The 23,130-nt window shown below is 43.1% G+C and overlaps 2 protein-coding genes and 1 pseudogene across 21 annotated transcripts in view; 1 reads left to right on the plus strand and 2 right to left on the minus strand.

Annotated features, from left to right (window-relative positions):
* The window catches only part of ZNF140 (zinc finger protein 140), a 28,668-nt gene extending 17,552 nt beyond the window's left edge, over positions 1–11,116 (minus strand). Inside the window, exon 1 of the mRNA XM_016146033.2 lies at positions 11,021–11,116. The gene's annotated coding sequence lies outside the window, so the exon portion shown is untranslated. The remainder of the gene's footprint in view (positions 1–11,020) is intronic.
* On the minus strand, positions 831–22,559 carry ZNF84 (zinc finger protein 84). 20 transcript variants are annotated; one of them, XM_036221705.1, is made up of 10 exons: positions 22,346–22,558; positions 21,858–21,978; positions 20,882–21,057; positions 20,645–20,756; positions 20,071–20,425; positions 19,244–19,306; positions 17,323–17,487; positions 11,754–11,880; positions 11,021–11,116; positions 831–6,598 (listed from the first exon to the last, which is right to left on the minus strand). In XM_036221705.1, the coding sequence occupies exons 7-10, from the start codon at positions 17,335–17,337 to the stop codon at positions 4,614–4,616; spliced, it is 2,223 nt and encodes a 740-aa protein (XP_036077598.1). In that variant the 5' UTR covers positions 17,338–17,487; positions 19,244–19,306; positions 20,071–20,425; positions 20,645–20,756; positions 20,882–21,057; positions 21,858–21,978; positions 22,346–22,558; the 3' UTR covers positions 831–4,613. The 20 variants fall into 20 exon arrangements, with proteins under 20 accessions (XP_036077598.1, XP_036077609.1, XP_016001500.2 ...); XM_036221716.1 differs by having other exon boundaries at positions 17,323–17,480; positions 20,071–20,456; XM_016146014.2 differs by having other exon boundaries at positions 20,071–20,456.
* On the plus strand, positions 13,740–14,487 carry LOC118603022 (annotated as a pseudogene).
* Positions 22,560–23,130: the final 571 nt, after the last annotated feature.

A 23,130-nucleotide genomic window follows, 5' to 3' on the forward strand; every position in this document is an offset into this window, starting at 1 on the left:
CAGAGCAAGTTTCCTAATTATAAGCTACAGATACGACGTGGGAACTGTGCTCTTTGTGTAGAGACCAGCGGGTCAATGAGTAGCCGGTCTTTGACGGCGTATTTGACACATGAGGAACAGAAAGGGCTGCTGTTACGCAACAGGGCAGTGAGAAATATGAGTGGATTCAGGTGACCGACCTGGGTCCTTCTTGGGACTTCCTTTGCCCGAGTGTGACGATAAATGGACAGATAACAGCAAAGGGCATAGTGACCTGGGCTCAGGACTGAGGGTCCTGGTCATCCCACCAAAGCCAGCAGAAGTGCTAACTGTGTGAGGAGAATCTGGGTTGGGTACTAGATGAGAAAATTACAACAGTGGGAGGAATACAGCGCCCAGATACCTCAAGGAAGGGCTGGGCTGCCCAGCGGCAGTAAGAGTGATCAGCCGCCTGCCTCCAGTTGCCAGCGTCATCAGACCTGACCTCTGCTGAAGAGCTGCTTCACCTGAGACGGTTCCCTTCCCAAGGCAGCCAGCCTCAGGTAACTCAGCAACTAAAGGTTCTAACAGCCTGACCACCTTGGCTCGATATGAGACACTTTTAAGAGCAATACTTATTTGAGTTCCTGACTGGCTTGGACAAGATTTCAACAACATATAATGATTTTGACTCCTTTCTCCGATCAGTCCTTTCCTATTTACTCTCCCATCACTTCATAGCCATTGATCCGCAACAAACATTTTGCACTCCAAACTTCATTTCAGTATTTGCTTCAAGAGAACCCAAATGTGACACAGCCTGACTTACTCTGTTAGGAATATTGAGTACTAAGTAACAAAAACAACTTGAATCAGCTGAAGCAAACATAGAGATTTATTGGAAGGATATTTGTGATATCTCACAGAATCCAGTGATCAAGGCGTGAACAAGGCAGAGGTGAACATGCACCACTAAACAGGAACCAGAGCTGAGACTAAGTCAGGATTGCTCTTGACTTTCCTTCCATAGTGGCTTTATTCTTTTCTCTGCAGACTATGCTTCATGTGAAAGGGCACACGGCCACTAATGGCACCCACGTTTATGTATTAAAACTTCAGTTACTAAAATTATATAGATAAAACAGACAGTCCCAGCTTTCCAGAATCTTTCTAATGAAAAAATAAAACCTGCACTGAGGACATTATTGTGTGACAAATACATGTACCGGCTCATAGAAGTTGGATAGGCACTGACAAGAAAAAAGGGCATTTTAGCAGCTGTGTATTTGCAAAAAGCATGAGAGATGGTACTGCAAGTAGTTTGAAGGAGGCCAAAAAAAAGAAAAAAAGTATGTAGGAGGAAAGATGTATTCAGAAGTGATGAATAGACATATTTTGTATAAAACTCCTCTGATACTATCAGTATATTACACTCGAAGTCCGCAATTAGCCACATGATATTACAAAATTGTGTCTTAAAATCACTACTATGTCTAAGTGTGAAACAGATGTAAATGAAGGTGAAAAAAATATGCATACAGCTGCAAGGGTCATGGTTGAGTTAGCCAGCACCTAAGCCCGGACTAGATACTGAACATGAGAGATTGGTACCATATTTGTAGACTAACAAGCCCACTGAAATTGACAACCTGGGCATATATTGCCAGAATAAATTAGGAAATTGACTGAAGTCTCAAGTGTAGATACTATTACTCTATTCTGCTATTTAAAACAAACATTATCATATCAATCTGGTATTCTTTCGGTTCATTTTATCTTAAGGTTCCACAGTGATGTTTCTGAAACCGAAATATCAGGACTATATGGATCCATACAGAGATAACTGCCAGAGGATATCGAGGCCCACAAAAGCTGAAGAGAAGGCATTCTTGGGACCGGCCTCAAAATTCACAGACTGGACATCCAAAAGACCCATTATTTACCAAAAGGAATACAAAAGAAATTGTCCTCTGTAGAATTTTCTCCAGGACAGTGGAAAAACCTGGGTGGTGAAAGAGGAAAGGAAAGGTGATGCTTCCTAAACTGGGTCTGCTTAAGCATTCCACTTCGGTGTAACTCACTGCACGCCACGAGCCTGTAAGTAAATCCACTCGAACACTGCCTTTCTTCTCGAGGTGGATTTTGTGGTTGAAATCCAGGAGGGGAAACCTCGTTGATTTCAACCACAAAATGAAAAACTGAAACTGAAAATATAATTTCAGAATCATAGCCCCCTTGTGGAAACTTTGGGAGACCTCTCAGTGAGTTCTACACAACATATGTGTCTCTGCATCAGATATTTCGATAAACTAGACCTCTGTTGTCGGCCCTCGCTATGACTACCTGCTGACCCTTACCAAAAAGGAAAAGTGCTCTTGGGTATTCAACCAATAGGCCAGTGCAAAAATTCCATTATCTAGTGAAGGAAGTACTAGGTTTAACCGCTTAATATTTAATAAAATAATCTAGAACTGGAGTAAGCAAAATTTGGAAAATTTCAGACAACAGACTCCTTCAAGACCTAATAAATCTCTAGGACTAGGGGAGAGACTCATGATAGATGGAAAGAAAAAAAAAAAAAGGAGAAAAATCACAAAGTAAAACATCACCCAATAACTATCTGTTCATTTACAAATGTCTACTTTCCCCATCTGGTAAAATGACCTTCAGGTATAATGGAGAAAAGTAGGATGTCCATAAATTTGAGTGTGAATAAGTTTTGGGTAATTGGATGCTTTTAAAATTGCCACATGGAAAGACAATTATCTGGCTGTTGAAATTCTGGTACAATGGTTTAGAAAATTACTCTCGATTGAAAGAAGTTTTCAACAATGATGGAAATTAAAGGAAAAAATACTTCTAGAATTAAAGATGGAATGCACCACACTGATAAAAACAACTTGTGTATGAGAGAAGTCTTGATTTTTCCATGTTTGAAAACAAGGTCAATGTTGGGCTTTGCTGAATTTTACCCCCATACAAAAAATACTGCTGATTTGTCAAGTGACACTATAGAAGTCACTACAGAATTCTAACTAAGCTAAGGAATGGTCCATGCATCTTCAAAGGGTGCCATACTTATACAACGGTAAATTCTAAATGTGAAAGATGCAATTGGTAAAGAAAGGTGGAACCCAAATATTTCAAATGATAAAACAATGAAAACCACATTTTCTAATACTTGTCTAGTTATTACAGAAATTTGCAGCAAGGCAAAATAGGCTTCCTTGAATACATCAAAAATATATTTCTCACCACAAAATTTTCTATATTTTACATTTTCTGAACAGTAACTCTTAATTGCTTCCTCTAGTTTTTACAAGATAGTTTATGAAACACCAAAAACTTACTAGCACAGAATCCATAGTTCACCACAGTAAATTAGAATATAAGTTGTACTTGAAGTTACACAGCACTTGATATACTTGATGAATGGAAGCATCTTAATAAATGAGAAAGATTTTGCACAGCACTACTGCCATTTAGTTTGAATGCTGAGTAATATAGTTCACAAACCCTCCTTCTGCTCACTCAGTATGCCATGAATCACTACTGCCATTCGGTGGTGCCTGCCTTTAAATACTTCTTAACAGAGTTTTACATCAACTGTCTCTCAGACTCTGAGAATGCAGAAGACTTTATACAATGTTGACTTTTGTTTACTAAAGAGAAAGGTCAATAGCACTAGACTCCTTTTATATGTCAACAAACTATTAATAAGGAAAAAAGAACCGTATTACTACTTGTTACTTATTTAGCAAGATGTAATATTAGTTAATGCTTGTGCAGTGTCAATAAGAGAAAACCCAGTGGCACGTGGTGTGTCTTGACAGACATCAGAGGCACTACAAGGTGTGTACATCTCATTCTTTGTCATAAGGAATTCCAAAATACAAAACACATTGTGACAAAGGAAAGCAAGCCATAAATACTACTAAGAAAATTCTTATTTAGATGTGTCAGCAACTCAATTTATTCACATATATTTAAAACTTCATTCTTTCAAGTGAACATCTGTGAACCATTCAAAATTGGATATTTTTGGTACCCATTTTTTAGAAAAGTGTACAGTTTCCCTTTATAGCATTATTTCTAGGGGCACAGATTTCCAATGTCATTAAATCATTAGGTCTATCCACAGTATGAATTCTCCAAAACACCGTACGGTTGTATTATTAGTGAAGATAGTCCCTTACTTAGTAGTATCATAGAATTTCCTTCCTGACGGCATTTTTTTATGTACGATAAGCTGTCATTTCTTAATGAAAATATCGCCTCAACTGCCACATTCCTGGGCTTGCCTTGATATATCGGACTAAGGTTTTTCCCCAGTAGGAATTTTCCAACAGCTGATGAGGTTTGACCTACAGAAGGCTGATATTCACAGTATTCCTCTTTGCTCCTAATGTTTTATAAGGTTTGACTATGGTTTGAAATGTTTTCAAAATCCGCATTCCATAGGCTCATTCTACTCCCTAAATTCTGATGTATCGATGTGTTAATCTGTTGAAAGCTTTCCCTACAAGATCCCATGTGGAGTTCCTGCCCAGGAGTCTCAGAGAACGCGGTGTGACTATCATCTGAAAGACTTACCTGCATTTTCTGGAGTACGATGAGGTAAGATCTCTTGTCAAAGACTAATATTAACCTCATTTCTAGGATTTCTTTGCTGCATGAGTTCTCTGATGATTAATGAGCTGTGACTTTTGGGAGAAGGCTTTCTCACATTCATGACATTGATAAGGTTTCTCTCCTGTATGGATTCTCTGATGATTAACAAGCTGTGACTTCTGAGAGAAGGCCTTCCTACATTCGCTGCATCCATAGGGCTTCTCTCCTGTATGTGTCCTCTGATGTGGTATGAGGTGTGATTTCCGAGAGAAGGCTTTGCCACACTCACCACATTCAAAGGGTTTCTCTCCTGTATGTATTCTCTGATGATTGATGAGACTTGACTTCTCCCTAAAAGCTTTTCTACACTCACTGCATTCATAAGGCTTTTCTCCTGTATGAGTTCTCTGATGTCTAATTAGCTCTGACTTCTCAAAGAAAGCTTTCCTACAAAGACTGCACTCGAAGGGTTTCTCTCCTGTGTGAATTCTCTGGTGGGTATTGAGCTGTGATTTCTGGGAGAAGGCTTTTTCGCAATCCCTGCATTCATAGGGTTTTTCTCCTGTGTGAGTCCTCTGATGAGTTGCAAGGCTTGACTTCTCTCCAAAGGCTTTCCCGCACTCAGTGCATTCATAAGGTTTCTCTCCCGTGTGTGTCCTCTGGTGTGATATGAGGTGTGACTTCTGACAGAAGGCTTTCCCACATTCGACGCACACATAGGGCTTTTCTCCCGTGTGAATCCTCTGATGATTAGTGAGGCTTAGTTTCTCGCTGAAAGCCTTCCCGCATGCGCTGCATTCATAGGGCTTTTCTCCCGTATGAGTTCGCTGATGTCTGACGAGCTGAGACTTCCTGCTGAAGGCCTTCCCACACTTGCTGCATACGAAGGGTTTTTCCCCTGTGTGCGTCATCTGGTGTGATATGAGATGTGACTTCTGGGAGAAGGCTTTCCCACACTGAACACAGCCATGAGGCTTCTCTCCTGTGTGGGTTCTCTGATGGTTAATGAGACTCGACCTCTCTCTGAACGCTTTCCGACATTCGCTGCATTCATAGGGCTTCTCTCCGGTATGAATTGTCTGATGCCTAATGAGCTCCGATTTCTCAAAGAAGGCCTTTCTACAGTCACTGCAGCCATAGGGTTTTGTTCCTGTGTGAGTCCTGTGATGTGTAACGAGTTGTGACTTCCTGCTAAAAGCTTTCCCACATTCTCTGCATTCGAAAGGCTTCTCTCCCGTGTGAATTCTCTGATGATTAATGAGATTGGACTTTTCGCTAAAGGCCCTCCCACATTCCTTGCATCCATAGGGTTTCTCTCCTGTGTGTGTCCTCCAATGTGATATAAGATGTGACTTCCTGGAGAAGGCTTTCCCGCACTCACCACATTCATACGGTTTCTCTCCTGTATGTGTCCTCTGATGGGATGTGAGCTGTGATTTCTGGGAAAAGGCTTTTCCACAGTGGCTACAATCGTAAGGTTTCTCTCCTGTGTGAGTTCTGTGATGTGTGATAAACTGTGACTTCTGGGGAAAAGTTTTGCCACATTTACCACAGCCATAGGCTATCTCTCTCATGTGTCTGCTCTGATGTTTCATGAGACTCGATTTCTTACTAAAGCGTTTCCTACATTCACTGCACTCATAAAGTTTCTCCCCTAAACGAGTTCTGTGATATATGATAATCTGTGACTTCTTATAGCTAACTTTATCATATTTATCACATTCATAGTATTTTAACCAAGCATCAGTTTCCTCGGGCTTGGGATGGAGAAACAATTTATCAAATACATTTAAGTCGTCTGGTTCCGTTTTTCCATAATCTGCTTTTGGAATAAGTAAATCTAAATGATGTCTTAAAATTAATCCATCTACATCACCTTCATTGTTTGATTTCCTGAAAGGGACAAAGTTTATGCTCAGATTGAAATTTTTTCCAAACATATCACATTCATGATCTTGTTTCACATTTTTAAGCTTCTCTTGGTTATCGTGGTGCCATGTCATGTGACCATTCACTTGCAAGACTTGTTCTATAAAGAAAAAAAACCCTGTGAATCCTTCTATGGTTGTGATCACTGAATAAAAAACTAGAATATCTGAGGGAATGAATGCTTTTTAAGGCTTAGTTTCCTAGTCTGAGATAAGTCCCTAGTATAATGTCTATACTCTAGGCATTAAAATAAAGTGCTGTATACAGGAGACACAGTAGATTAAATTACTTTGGAGAGAGAATGTGAAAATTTCATGAAAAGCAATGAAGAATAAAGAAAGGATGGGAAAGAAGCATTGATTCAATGTTCTGAGGAATTAATTTACTCAATACCTGCCACGTACATACTATATTTCAGGTGGTATGTGAGGTACAAGAAGCCCCTACTATTATGAAACTTATGTTCTAATGGAAAAGATAATAAATATTTTTAAAAACACAACTGTACTTTGTCAATGAACTGCAAGTCAAAAGTATTCAGAAAAAAATGTTACGTTATTGCTGAGGTGTACTACAGAATCAGGCCTGCAATGGGCATCTACACTGAACATGTACAGACTTTTTTTGTTATCATTCTCTAAAGAGTACAGTATAACGACTATCTACATAGCATTTATATCACGTTAGGTATTTTAAGTAATCTGAGATCCTTTAAAGTATACAGAAGGATATGCACAGGTTATATGCAAATACTATGGTGTTTTATACAAGGGACTTGAGCATCTTTACATTTTGTTACCTGAGGGGTTCTGAAACCAATCCCCCAGGGACACTGATGGATGACTGTAATTTCCAACATTATTACCAAGAAAGCCACTTCACATAACACAAAGCACATCACTTTTCATCTAAACTATTCAGATACAGAAGTTTAAAATCCCTGTGTTCTTTCACTGAAATTATCCCCAAACACAAGTTCCCATCCTTAAAACACTCTGACAGTTCTCGTGTCATTTATTACATCTTTCTCCTTCCCTCATCCTCAAAACATAACCATATATTATGGTGTTATAAACGTTCGTCAAAGGGCTTACTTTTCGCTAACATTCCAGACTTGAAGTTTTCTCTCAGTTCATACCAAAAGGTATGAAAGACAAGAAGTAATGTGAACAACTTTGTAAGACTTAAGTGTCAATCAAGGGCAACGCATTCATGAACACCCCACAACCAACTGTTGGCCATAAATATTTTGGAGGGAGAATGAATGAGACTTGCTGACGAATTTGATATGGAGGGGATAAAGGAAAGCAAAGAATGAAGAATGATCCTTAGGTTTGGGGTTTGAGTAATTCAGTGGATTATGGTGCTAATTACTGAGCTGTGGAGATTGGGTGAAAAGCGGTCTCGAGATTAAAATCGAGACTATATTACAGTTATATTAATTTTGAGATGTACGTTACAGGTTTGCATAAAGTGGCAACAGGAAACGTGAGTATAAAATGGAGTATGTGTCAATTACCTTACAATTTTATATTACTTTAGTTGTTATGTTATAAACTAAGAACATCTTTGAAAATTTTATCTACCTTCCCCCAAGTTTTTGCTTAATTTTTTTCCCATTAGAAAAAAGGGACTGCTTGGTATTTGGTGATCTGTGGTCTATCCCAACCTCAAATCTCTTACCCCGAATCTCTCTGGCACTTTTCTCTGCTGTAGGTTCTCTGTCTACGTGCCTGAATGAGGAAAGGCCATGTGAGGACAAAGCCACAATGCCACGAAGCAGCTGTATACAAGCCAGAAAGACGGCCCTCATGAGAACCCAGTCATGCTGGCACCTTGATTTTGAATTTCCGGTCTCCAGAAAACAGAATATCGTTGTTGCTGAAACCACTCAGTCTAAGGCATTTTGTTATGGCAGCCTGAGCAGACCAGAACGTTCTCTACCATAGCATCACTTGATTGGTGTCAAGAATAGAATTTTCGGGGCCTGGACTCTGTCTCCGTCATTTACCATCTGGTTCATCTGTACCCTCCCGCTAGAGAGCAAGCGCCGCACAGGCAGGGGACGTATCTGCTCAGTGCTGTACCCACAGCACCCAGCACGATGCCTGAAAAGAGGAGAAATCGATATATGTTCAATTTTCTAGGAGATGCTAAAGCAGTCTGTGAAGAAAAGAGAGACCGCCATACACACAGGCCTGCTTGCAAGGCTGGCCCTTGGCTGGCATTTGGGGACAGGCGTGTCCCAACCATTCCCTAATAACTGAAAAAGCAGCTCCCTGCACCATGGCTGTGCGTGCAGCTCGGATGACCCTGAGCGCCAGCTTTCCTGCTGGGAGACTGAGACGCTGAGGCGCGCCAGGCAGAGGCGCCATGTGACCCGTCCCCAGTGAAACCCTGGGTGCCGAGTCTCCTAGGGGCCTGGGCAGAGATGTCACACGCTGCACTGTGTTTCTGTCACTGGGGAGACAGAGCTGTGTGACTGTCATGGAGAGAGCACAGGCGGCCTGCGGATTCCCCCAGACTCTGAGCCTCGCCCCGTGATGCAGCTGTGTCCTGTGTGTCACTGCAAAGCCGGGTCCTAAGCACGACCATACTCTAGTGACTCTCTGAACGTGCTGGTGGTCTCGAGGACCTCACCACAGTCCTTGTTTCTGTGACTAATTTTGACAACTAACACTGACCTTCACTGCAATGAAACAAAGGCTCAATGCATGTAAACACAGAACAAAAAAAACGAGATGCAGAAGGTTCACTTTTTAAGTAACTTCTATGCTTCTGGAAGGTATTTTCTAGGCCTCCTACTTCTTAAACATTTTTAGTAATTGTTATAGTGGTGGGTCTCAAGTAATGAGGGGCATAAAAGTTGTTAGAGGTGTCTCAAATTACAAACTTCAGGCCCGGAAAAGTGAATTGAAAAGCCACACGGGCACCACTGCACTGAATCAGCCTCTGGCCATGGAGCCGTCACGCTCATTGCTGGGGAAAGAAATCCCCAGGTAATCGTGCACACCTGGTTAAAACGATGGGCTTGTGGAGAGATTATTTACTGAATGACTATTACGTGGCCTATAACTAAGGACATTGAATTGTAAGCCCTTGTGTCGGTGTGTGCAAGCAGGGGTCAGGGACCGAACTGAAAAACGATGATGCACTGTGGTCGGGTCTGGGTGGGAGTTCAGCAGGCAGTGAGAAGAACGCGGGCTGGAGCGGAGCGAGCGCCCCGGGACGCAAGCGCGCTGGAAGCGGGGTTCATGCGGGAAGGGGTATGAGCTTCTACACAGAGCACAGCACAATCGAAGTTCAGACGCAGAGAATGAGCATTACGTGTCTCGAAACACTCAGAAATGTTTAAACAGAGCTGACCCCGAATTTCAGGGCAAACAGCTGGACAGGCTACACGGGCTCACCCCGTGGAGGCCCCTGATGAAGAGATTACGTCCTGCACCCGACGCCCGTCGCCTCGGCTCTATCCAGAGGATGCCTGCGGCTTGGGTAGAGGGCGGGCCGACCCCAGGCGCCTCATCTCTTGACCCGAGAACGGCCTTGGGCTGCGGGCACATGCTGGGCCTGCGGGCAGGGGTGCTGGGCATTGTGGAGGCAGTGATCCCGGGGAGCCGGCTGCCCAGGTCCTCGGCGGGCTCCCAGCAGCCGGCACGCGTCAGCACGCCCCTCGCTGGCATTACTGCCCCCCTCCCCCCACCCCACATCCCCAGGGAACTCTAGCACTCAGACAAGCGTCTCAGGGACTGCTTCAGAGGAAACCTGGAGGTCATGTCACTCAGGAGATAATGAGCAGAATATTTAACCAATCGCGGGAGCGCTGGACACTTTAGGAACTGAGATGTGGTGGGGCGTCACTTAGGTTACTTATGAAAGGTTAGAATCTGGGTCTATCTAGCAATTTGGGACATTCAAGACTGAGGCATCATGAGATAGATACGTTTTAAGCAGGAGTTGAAAAGGAAAAGCTCTAAAAAGGCATTTCCCAAAGGGCAAAAACTTAAATCATATGAAAGGACAGCAGAAAGAGGTCACTCAAGATACTCCGTGCCGTCGGCCTTCAGAGAAAGTGCAGCACAGCCTAATTTTAAAAGGGAGGAAAAGGACAGATGGGGAGCAATGGCAACTCCGCTTTCTGATACGGTGAGACGGGGCTTCCGCGGGTCGCCTCTCTGCGCACCAGACACACCCAAAAGGAGGGGGAAAGAATTCTTGATTGTATAAGCAGAGGCGTCTCTGACCACCAGGGAAGGGAGGAGAGGAGGGGATTAAACATGTCGGGCAGAACACTGAAGAAGTCAAAGCCCCAGACGTGACACACAAAGAATGTCGCGGCTCGCACGAGCTGCAAATACCTCACCCGAAGCTACAAGCGAAGAAGCAACACGCGAAGGCGACTCGCTTGAGCAGCTCACGTCGAAGGAGCACTCCGGAGCGTTACTCCGACGACGTCCACCCATGCACGGCCTGGCTGAGCACACCCCACCTTCTCCGGCACGCCTGGTCCTCACGCACTCACCGAGAGAGGCTGACCTCGGAACGGCTCCGTCTCCTACCCAGGGCTCTTCTCCTTGTTCCAACTTGAAGATGATATCAGGTTTCACAACTTCGTACCCTGTTCAAGGGAAGTCACAAAGGCCTTGGGCTTCAGGACCTCTGAAGGGTGGCCACGGTTTGGCATCCGAGCTGACCCGGTTAAACTATCTACCTGTGTATCAGCAGAGTAAATAAATAATTCTCAAAGAAATGGCAATCATCCCCTCAGTGGCTAGGAGGGTCTGAAAATCTTGGACTTCTGCAATTCAAGTCCCAGACCATAAACGCTTCAGAGGCTCTGGAGTCGGGCTGCCTGGGTTCCAGTCCAGGCTCTTTCGTTTACCAGCTGCCAGCCCTTGGGAAGGCACTCGACCTCTCTTTGCTTCGATGCCCTCGTTAGAAAGCGAAGGGGAGTGATCGTGCCTGTCCCACAGGATGGCCCTGACGGCTAAAGGAATCAACACACAAACGGCACCGAACGGTAGGCGGCGTGCACCAGGTGCTCCCACTGGCCACCGCTATGAGTTTCGGAGGCCGCGCGTTACTGGAAGGCGAGATCCAAGCACTTTCCCTGGTGTCACGCAGTCCCCAGAAACCGATCTCCTAAATTTAGGTCCAAAATCATTAACAGTTTCAGAAGCCCCAAGAGTTCTTAGCAACTCAGAAAGAAAAAGGTATCAGACGCAACAGGTGGTCCTCCGGGAAGCTTTTCTTACCCAGCGACACTAGGCTGCCGTAGTTCTCCAGCATGACATCCTTGTATAAGCTCTTCTGATAGGGGTCCAGGAGCTGCCATTCCTTCTGAGTGAAGTCCACAGATAAATCGTCAAATGAGATTGACCCCTGTAAAAGCACGACCCTCGTGAATCTGAAGCAGTTATCACTACGTGACACAGAAAAGAGGCCGGAGCACCTGATTCTCATCACCGCGAGTGACAGTGACCGCCACTGTGCCCCGCCTTCGGAAGACGAGCCCCTCCGTCTATACCACACACCCAACTGGACCGCGTGCCTCTAAATCCTCTGAAGCGCCAACAAAATAATTACTAAGCCTCAAATCCGGCATCAGAAGTGGTAGCAAAATTAGAATAAAACAACGTCGTGAAAGAATCCTGAGTGCTGTGGACGGCTGCAAACACGTGCACCTGTAAGCGAGGCTCGCCGCACGCCGGCAAGGGCGGCGGAGCGGGGAGGGCGCGGCGTGCGGCGCGGCAGGGCCTCGCGCCGCCCGCTCCGTCAGCCTCTGTGGAGGAGCGAGAGCTCGAGAGGAGTCTCAGGAAACCGGCGTTTTCCACTAAAACGGGGGTGCGACGACATGCTAGGGGACAGCAGCGCTGACACGGGACCCAAAACCACTGAGGCTGAGGAAATACAAACAGTTCAGTGAGACGAGATCACTGTAAGCGTGGTGATCGGGCTAAAGGCCACACTGTGTGCGTGGTGATCGGGCTAAAGGCCACACTGTGTGCGTGGTGATCGGGCTAAAGGCCGCACTGGGAGTTAGGCATGAAAGATTCACAAGATGGGAGAAATGTAGCCAAATTCAGATTTTAAAAGGTTTCTGGATTTTATATCAATATGGACTACTGTCCCCAAGTCTCCTGAAATGACAAAAAAACACACAAACACTCTTTTAAAAATCCAGAGTAATAGCAGAAGATAAAAACCTTACCCTAAACAGCACTCCACACTCTGAGAGGAGACCATGAACAGTCGACAAAGTATCCATATTCAGCAATTGAGAGAAAAAGACTTAGAAACAGACAGAGCCTAGGATGCTGTGAACAATACCAAGTGCGTGTCACAAAGAGCATGGCGGGAAAAAGTCTCAAGAAACTTTTGGCTGAATGCACCCCAATTATGGCCAAAGTATAAGCCTATAGCTTCGAGAAGCTCAGTAAGCCCCTAATTGAATAAACATAAAGAAATCCATGATCGAATCCATCAAAATAAAACTATTACAAAATAAAGACAAAAAAGTCATACCACTTATAGGGAACCAAGTGACACAAATGACTGTGAATTTCCTATTAAAAAGCATAGAGGCCAGAAGGAAGAACATTGTAAAAGTGCTGAAAGGAAAGACCTGCTAACCCGGCATTCTGTAGCCAGCTCAAATACTCATCAGGAGCAATCGCGACGTAGACACTTTCTAATGAGGAAAACTGAGAAAGTTCAAGGGCAGCAGACCTGCTCTAAAGGAATTACTAGAGGGAGCTCTCCAGACAGAAACGGCACCAGAAGGCAACTTAGAAAACCGAGAATGAGAAAGAACAGAAATGGCAAATGTCGGGGCAAATGTATACACTATTCTTCTTCTAAGTTCTTTAAAGTATGATTGATGGTTAAAAGCAAACAATCACAACCTTTTGTAATGGGGTTGTCAATGTATGTAGGTGAAACATATAAGGCAACTAAAATACAAAGATGGCAAAGGGACCTAAATAGGTAAGGGTTCTACATTCCTTAGGGGCAAAATTAAATTTAAAATTTTTGCACTTCAAACAACATGATTAAAAAATGAAATGACAAGCCACAAACTAGAGAAAATTATTTGGAAATCATATTTGTGATAAAGAATGTGACCCAGAACTTACAAAAAAACCTCTTTGAACTCAATAATACAAACCCAATTAAAAAACAGGCAGAATTCTACATTTTATCAAAGAAGATATGAGGATAGCTACCAAGCACACGAACCGATGACCAACGTAATTAATTAGCTATTAAGGAAATGCAAATTAAAACCACAATGATCAAGCTACCACCTGACTCGCTCGGATGACTAGAATCCAACGACAGGCGTCGCCCACACGTCGTGCAGGCCACTGGTGCCCCAAAGGCTCAGGCATCAGAACACATCCTTGCCACCCGTGGGAAACTGTACCGCTGCCACAAGGCAGAAATACCCAGGCCCCAGGAGTCCAAGAGTGACTGGAGCTGATGTACTGCACATACAGATCCTGCTGGAAAGCTGTCCAGCCAGACCTTTCCGCAGACTGGGCACTGCCTTCCACTGTGAAATACCTTATCGGTGCAGCAAGAACCGTAACGCATGCGCAAGAACACTCTGCAGCTGGCCCTGCAGAGAAAGCAATGGAGCTCAAATCCACTGACGTGTCATTTACAAAGATGGTGTCAGCAGATGAGACGTACATACCAACTACATCCTCGGGACCCGGAACAACTGCTTTTGACCCAAGAAACTGTCTCAGCAGTTACTTGGAAGGACTGAGGGCAAGTATGACATGGTCGAATACTAATAAAGGCTGAGAAGCAATGGAATGAGTACTACACAAATCGAACGCTGAGACTGAGGAACTGACAGCTGTGGCAGAGGGCGCCCAAGGACGCGGACGCGGGCGCACCTGCAGAGGGACAATGACACGGCTGGCGCACGGCACCCAGGGCCCTGGTTTCTACTTGCTGGCAAATATATCTGTTATTTAAAAAATACGATTATATTTTAGGTAGCATTTTTAAAAATAAGCCGAAGGGCTATGTGCCTTTCGATCAAAGCAGAGGCACAGAATTTCTAAATAAAAGGGATCACCCAAATTAAAAAAAAAAAAGAGAGAGAGAGAATAACAAGTGTTGGAAAGGATGTGAAGAAACTGGAACTTCATACTGGTAGGAATATAAACCAGTCGAGATGCTGTTATGGAACTGTGGTAGTTTATTAAAAAGTTAAATATAATTTTACCATACAATCCGGCAATGACACTCTAAGTACGTACCCAAGAGAAGTGAAAATATACATTATGCAAAAACTTGTACCTGACTGTTCATATCACAATAACTTATAACAACCAAAAAGTGTAAATAGCCCAAATGTCCATCAGGTGACGAATGGGTAGCGTGGTCTATCCATACGACGGGGTACTGCTCGACGATCAAAAGACTGAACTGCTGACAACGCGGAAACGCGGCTGGGCCGCGAAGCTACGCTAATTGGAATCAGCTTTCTGCTAACAGCATAACCTTAGGAACAAGACTCAATAAGGATATCGCAAGAAGGAGAAAGCAAAGGCCACGTGAACATCGATGTGAAATTCCTGAACGATGTTACCAAACTGTACTGAGCAAGACATAACGAAGACAGTATCGTGAGACTAAGGGGGGGTTTACCCTGGAAATTCAGGGTTGGCTTACCATTTTTTTAAAACTCAAAAGATATATATATATAATCCCCTCGAAAGATGCAGAGAAAGCATGTCTGCAAATGGAAGAATGTACATCAAAGGAACTACAAATAACAGAAACATCTAACAGTTTTAGAAAGCACATTAACATTTTTTAAAAATTAGGGTGAGATTTTATAAAGAACATAAAAATGTGAAAAAGAATGAGCACATAAAAAAAGAATATACCAAAAAATTTTTAACATTTTTTAATTATAAAAAGCCTTGACAAAAAAAGAAATGTAGTAAAATTTCATTTTACTAAAAAATGGTACTACTGATATTTTTGTGAATACGGAGTATTAATCAAATCTAAAGAAAAATTATTAGAATTAAAAAGTGGGCTTAAGAAGTTCCTGGATACAAAGTCAATATGCAAAAATCTACTATATCCCATGTTTTTGCACAAAAAAATTTACTAAATAAATTTCAAGATACTATCTGTAGAAATGGATAACTGCAGGCCTGGGGCAGAACATTACAAACTGATCCTTGATATACCTTGCCAAACTATAATCTATAAAGGAAGTTTTCCAGTTAATAACTAAAGAAAAAATGACAGAAAAAGATATTATCACTTTGCATTCCCTAATGAAGTGATCCATTTAAGCAGTATCAACTCCCGCGGCTAGCACACAGCGAGACAAGCAGCCAGCAGCGCCTCCTGACAGAAGAGCGAGCCACAGCCTTCGAAGCTTTCGTGCCCAAACTCAAACTTGAATCTGACCGTCTCTAGATCACATCTGTCCAATGGACTTTCTGTGGTGATACAAATACTCTTTATCTGTACTAATTCGTGGCTGTCCAATGGCTACTGAGCACTTGAACTGAGGCTGCTGTGATGGAAGGATTTGATTAGTTTACATTTAAGCATTCTATATGTAGCCAGAAATCTATCAATATACACAGGTGACAGAACATATTAACACATTCTGGGATGCAATTAGCAAAATCTAGACCATGGGAAACTACAGAATAAATGACCTGGCTTCTTCAACAAATAATATGGCTAAAAATACAAGACGAGCTCAAAGATTAAGAGACTTAACAGACAGATCAACCTATAGTACTGTATGAATATTATTTAGACTCTGATTCAAACAAACTGCAGTTTATGAATTCTGAGACAACTTGAAATTTAAACACTGACGAGATTTGGTGATTTTAAGAGGCTCCCTTAGAAGAGGTGTCTATAATTGCAATGATCTCACAAACAAGATGTTACGTGAGAGTGGCAAACCCAAAGTGAAAAAACACAAATGAGTGTATCCGACCAAACACAAAACCCAACAGCACCATTTTAGGATGAGTATTTAGTAGTAAAGCTATAAAGCAAGAAAATGCTTACAAAAGTCAGGGTCCTGGTTCTCTGTCAGGAGAAAAAAAGCTGTGACCAGAGAGGGCACACGAGGGGCCCCTCGTCAGGAGGAAGTTGTGAGAGGAGAGGGCAAGTGAGGGCTTTCACGGGGCGGGAAACACTCTATTTCTTGACCTGAATGGCAGGTTCATGGGTATTCAACTGGTAATTCATTAAGCTGCACTTCTACCTTTTATGTACTTTGCACATGATTCTGCTTCGCAATTAGAAAGGTAAATAAAATAAGTAATTATGGCTGTTAAGTTCTGCTCTGGCATTTTCCCCTTGGGTCACACTCTGTAGAAAACGATGAAAAACAGCCATAAGATCTATGCATTTATTATAATGTTTCTCTTGAGGACAGCATCCAGTATGTCATTTATTCAAAGACTTCAGCAAGGAATGACCAAGAAACATTTGCTTTTAATACAAAAATTAGCTTTTCCTTCTTTTTGGATAATGCAACTCATATAAATGTCCCTATTTATTACAAACTGCCAAAAATTGGAGAACCAAGTTTGTAGCTCATATTCAATGACTACACAGGACACTGTGGCTTATAAAAATTCAAACCTTAGAATATCTCAAGGCTCTACAGTTAATATATCACTGTTCCAATTCTGTCCCAATGTGGATCTTCTCTTCTGGAACTATTTTTCCCTGACTTCTCGACTATATATTTCTGTTTCACTGAAGACTTGCACACTCCTCTCATCTCCTGGAAAAAAAGAGGAACAATTGACTCACCTGTAACATGGTCATTTCCTGTTGTGTGTGTGAGATGATTAGCAAGTGTGATCTTCCTATCCTGTCTCTTCTGCTTCTGCCCAGGGCGCTGGTGTGAACTCGTGGCTGGATCTTTTACACGGAGAATGAGTTCCCGACTCTCTTATCTCACACGGGATCTGTGGACTTAGCGACAAATGCTCTTCAACTGGTATAGTCACAATGCACCTAAAATCTTTTCTCCTGCTAGAAACCAGGAATTCATGACCATCTAAAGCCAGACTGTGTTATGTATACAACTGAAATGGGACTATCAGGACAGAACCAGGACATAGTGTAAAAGAAGAGCAGAGGTCTACGTCTCTGCAAACATAAAATATCACATAAAGTAATTCTGAGATCCAGTCAATGTTCACTGCAGACAGTGAAGTATGAGTCACTTAAACAGGTGCTGAGAAGTACAAGAGAACTCTATTCTAAGCAGATGGAATTTTGGAAAGCTTATGTGATTTCTAATAAAACATTTGAGTTTCACTCAACCTTTCTTCTTTACTAGCTATGTGACTTTGGGCAAAAACAAACTTTGTTCTTCTGAGCCTTAGTTTCCTATTACAATCTATAGCCTTCCTAATTAATGTCAATTCTGCCAATTTCTGAAGGAAGTGTGTTAAAATCCTTGTAATAGATTGGTCAGCTTTTCCTTGCAAATATGCTGATATCTGGATTATGTGTTCAAGGCTATGTTGTTTGCTGCATAGAGGTTATATATTTCTGGAGAATGACTCTTTAATCCTTATGTAAAGACACTCCATATCTCAAATAATGCTCCTTTCTTGCCTTCTAAGCCTCCATTTCTTTACTTGCTAAGATGGTGAGGATAAAGTAGACCTCCTGTTCACTTAACAGTGGGATAAGAAATAAATGATATTAAAAGTTCCTTAAAATAACAATAGCAAACATGAGTGCTTTTTAAAATTGTTGTTTTGCTTACTCGAGTTTTTTATATACGTAAGAGACAATACTAAGCGCTTTACAATTTAACCCCCTTATGGACGACCCAAAAAGACATTTAACATAACCTCCATTTTATAGAAAGAAAACTGAGTCTTAGTGACTTAGAGTATGTCCGTGATTGACAGTTATTAAGCAGCAGTACTGGAATGTCATTTCTCTTTCTTGCTATTTTCAAAGCTTTTACTATCAAAATCATAGTGTTGTTTGTGTGTGTTTATCTATACACGTACAACGTTTACTGAAATTAGCTTATTTCTCTTCTGTAAAAACACGAATGAAGAATGGCCTGCTCACCCCATATCATACTAAAAAGCAGCACTTAAAAAAACAAGTTCTTCCCTTTCCTGCCTTTTTGTGATACAAATTTCAGTGTCAACTCTGAAACATAAATTGAGGTTTCTCATAGTTTTAAGTTATTCCTTTATATCATAAATTGTGAAAATATACGCATCTTAGAACAGGATGTGGCACATGTCAGCAATTATCAACCATAATTATTACCACAAAAGTAAAATATGATAGGGAAACTCAGGAAAGTATACAACTAAATAAGAAGCAACTATTACCTCTGACATCACTGCACCACAGATAAACAAATTACTTGAATAGTGTTAACAAAAAATTAAGTATATGGCACATTTAAAAACTGGTTTTTTCACAGTATGGAAAGACATCTTTTCCAGGTTAACAAATATAGTTCTATAATATCAACAGCTTTCTTATATGAAACAAAAAGGTAAAAAATAAAATCTAGTCATAAAAGAAACATAAAACATATAGGAATACACTTGACAGAAAATACGTATCCATACAAAAACCAACTAAAACACTAATGGGGACTACAGACTTACACATGTACAATTTAGTCTTGTTCTAGGACAGAAAAACTCCATGCAGTAAATAGAATTTACCCCAAAATGATTCATACCTTTGGTCAACTCCAATCATAATCTCAGAAAGTTTTCCTTCAACAAGCAGTTATAAAGTTTATCTGGAAGAAAAAAGGTGCAGAACAGCTTGGACTCTTTTGGGAATACAAAATAATGACTGTTAACAAGTCCATTTAATAGTAACATATCTTATAAAATTCTAATAATCAGAAAAGCATTTGACACTGGCTCCAGAAAATAAACAATACAGGTGAATAAAGTATTACAGTCCAAAGATGTAAGAGTTTATCACACAATAAAATGTGGCATTTCAAAGCCATGAGTAAAACTGGATTACTTAATGAATAAAAGAGGTAACATATGAAAAAAAACAAGCTAACTTATCTCTTACAACAAACTACTTCCGGATGAATTAGAATATAAAATAATGGAAACCACGACAATGCCTGAAGAAAACGTGGGTAAATGTTTGGGCAATTTGGGGGAAATTTTCCCTACACATGATACAAAGGTCAACGCCATAAAAAAATTTTTTAGGTCAGTAAAGTTTAACAATTAAAAAATGTTAAATCTGTATTATTGAAAAAATCCATCAAAAATTGCGCGCGCGCGCCCACACATACCCACACCCACACACACACACACACTCCCCCCCAATGCATAAAATACACCCAAATGTTATTTCCTCTGCATTATGCCTTCACTTCGTGTATTAGTCTGGCATTGTGATGAATAAAACTACGCTTATCATAGCAATCATTTCCTTAAACACACAGCCTAATTCACAATGTGATTTTTAAATTTTCTTTGTAATTTTGTCATAGACGACTTGGTGAAGTTCAGTTGCGTTTCAGGGAAAACTTACAAAGAGTGACGACTTCTGTCAGGATTAGGCCGACTTATCGCAGAGAACACGCGGCACTGACTACGTGTGCACTTTCGGGAAAATGGTGCGATGAGCCATCAGGATGGCAGTGAACACATTTCTGATGACATTTAAGTTTGTTACTGAGAACACTGCAGACTCAACCCCATTCTGCTTTAATTTAAAAACGGTTTCTGAAAGCCTGGAGAGGCGCTTCTGGTGTCATGGTCATGACTGGTCCGTCAGGCTGCAGAAGCCCATTCGTGCTGCCAAATAACTGTCAGTGGCCAGGTGGCACTGCAGTCACAGCCCTGCCTGGGTCTGACTTCAGGAACGTCGGCCACCAAAGCGTGTCCTGGTCACAACGAAAGAAGGCCCTTCGTATGCTACTCAACGAAAGGTGCATAAATGTAAAAAAAAGAAAATAATAAATGTGTTTGAAAGTTGCCCTTGAGGGAGAAATTACCCACTGAACTCTCTTATCTTTGGCTCTCACACGTCCCCTCATCAAATGGAAGCCCAAGCCCTTCGCTGTATGATCTCGCCCATGTTTCTTTCATTGGTATTTTATTACCTTGCAGGCTCCTGCATCCCGCTGCACCTCTCCTGTGACGGCCTTCACATTTGTCTTCAGAAGGAAGGTGCAGCCTTCATCATCGTCCCACAGTTCCACTCAGCATCAAGTTCTGAAGGAATTTCGGAGGAATAATAAAAAAAAAAATTATGCTTACTGTGAGTCATGGTTCATACGCCACACTGTCTACGGCATTCAGCACGCAGGGTCAGCTACTTCCCCACATCGATGGCACACCTAGGAAGTGGCGGATCTGGGCCGCTGGTCCCATGCAGTCCACCCCAAAGGCTGTGACTACAGCTCCTCAGCAACAGCAGATGGAGGGCTGGGCAAAGGCCTCCAGAGTCCCTGTTTACACGCCCAGGACAGGCAAGATACAGTCCCCTGTCCAGAAAAGGTGGCACCAGGGCAGACTAAGATAAAAAGAGAAAGAGAAATTCTCACAGGCCAGCTGGAAATCTCCCCAGGTAAGTTTAAACTCCCCACTTGGGACATTCGTGGTATACGGTAATGGTTTTCAGAAGCAAATGCAGCACATTCCTAATTATTTTTTTAAAAGAAATAGAAATAAGATGTATTAAGACATATACACATTGGCTAAAACTAATGTGCCAAAATGTTAGCTGTGACTACCTCCTGTTACAGGATACTGCATTATTTGTATTTGAATCTGTTTATCAAGATGCTCCGAATTAACTACACTGAACATATTTTAAGTTTATAACATAAAAAAGTACATATTTTTTAATATTAGTCTTAAAACCAAGAGAACAGGCAAGCACAGCAGTTTGTCTCGCACTACATGGCTGAAACAAAGTAAACAACGAATATTAACTAAAATGAAGTATGTTTTATTGAGAGCAAAAAGCATCAAAACTATGGCGGGAAAAATCGTTTCTTTCCACTCCCTCATTTTCAGATGAAAAACGCGAGGCCTGTGAATTGTGTGTGCTCTGTCTATAGTGGCAGAGGTGGCTCAAAATGACCAATGTCATCCCTGCCACACCAACTGTTGTCAAAAGTTGTTCTGGTTTGGGGGATGGATGGAGTTCGTGTGCTTGTTTTTTTTTGTTTTTTAGGGGGGAAGCAGTTCAAAAAAACTATCGCTAAAAGGAGACCTGAGCTGGGTGAGGTCAGGTTGGAGGGGGACAACAGGCCCAGCAATCCCGTCGCCCTCACCACCGGCCTCCGCCGGGACTCCGCAGACACTCACACAACAAACCCTTTGTGTTCAGCCATAGGGTCCCAGCCCTTCAACTGGACCTGACCTGGGCTCGCAACCGAAGACATCCAGAGAGGCCGCTTGCGGGAGACACCGTCTTTTAAAAATCGATCTAAAAGGAAACGTCCCAGAGAGGTAAAGACCCGGGGGCGCAAGGAAGCAGCCGCCGGTGAAAGGGCCGGCGCGCAGACGCCCCCACCCCGCCGTCGCTCCGTCCCGACACTCGGGGCCCCGTGGGTCCCAGCAACGCCCACACGCCCCCGCAGAACACGGGACCTGGGCGCCCCGGCTCCTGGGCCGACCCCAGCTCCGCGCCGTGCGGCCCCAGGTTCCCACGTCGCCCCGCGCTCCGACCACGGCTCCATCGGTGCCCGCCGCACCCCCAGCACGGGAAGCCCCGGACGTCTCCGTCCGCCCAGGCGCTGAGGCCTCCAGGCCTCGCCCTGCAGCCCAACACCAACCGCAGTGTCTTCGCCTACCGGCTGCCCACACGCCCCAGCCGCCGGCCCGATATCCGCCCCAGTCACCGAACCCGCGAAAACCTACACGGACCGCCAGGCCGCGGCCCTCCGAGGCGCGGGACCCGGAACCACGTGACCCGCCGCCGCCCCGCCCCCCGCCAGCACAGCGCCGCGGCCCGCTGGCCTCGGTGCGATCCCGGCAAGCCCGCGGGATCTGGACACGGGTGGGGTGCGCGTCGGCGGACACGCGCACACTCGCCTCGCGCGTGACAGCCTGGAACAAAGACAAAAGGCGCAACCCGAAAGCGTCGTGGCCCTACGAGTGCGCGTGCGCGAGAGGAAGGCGCCCTCGAACTACATTCCCCAGAAGGCTCCGCGGCTCGTCGACGCCCCGGCGTCCCAGGAACATTGGTCGCCTAGAGACGCGGAGACTGCCGCCGGCCCTGCAACGAGTTTCGTGAGCACACTTGTGGGAGAAACGTGGTGAATTAGAATTTTAAAAGACTACGACTCAAACTCAAAAAATAGGCTAAAAAAAAAAAAGACAATTGGCGTAATAATTCAATTGAGAAATACAGAGAAATGGAATACATTCATGGAATGTTTTGAGGAAAAACAGAAATTAACGAAAAAAAGTAAAGCTGATCCATAATTCAAGTGCTGTGAGGGCAAATTATCAATAAGTAAGTATCCTTATAGAAAGGAGAGAGAGGGTAGGATGAAAAAAGAAGCTAACCACAGAAAACAGGAAACTGAACTAGAATCCTCTCTGTGGTAATAACTTTGAAATTCTTTGGAACACA

The sequence above is a fragment of the Rousettus aegyptiacus genome, unplaced genomic scaffold, assembly GCF_014176215.1.
Source record: "Rousettus aegyptiacus isolate mRouAeg1 unplaced genomic scaffold, mRouAeg1.p scaffold_m13_p_5, whole genome shotgun sequence".
Classification (NCBI taxonomy): domain Eukaryota; kingdom Metazoa; phylum Chordata; class Mammalia; order Chiroptera; family Pteropodidae; genus Rousettus; species Rousettus aegyptiacus.

Excerpts from the sequence above, each read along its gene's own strand:
- ZNF84 (XM_036221713.1), bottom strand. Across the intron at positions 11,117-11,753 it reads CGGCAGCCTAGTGTCGCTGG|GGTACGAAGTTGTGAAACCT; the intron begins GTAAGAAAAGCT and ends TCCCTTGAACAG. Across the intron at positions 6,599-11,020 it reads TCCGAGGTCAGCCTCTCTCG|AACAAGTCTTGCAAGTGAAT; the intron begins GTGAGTGCGTGA and ends TTTTCTTTATAG.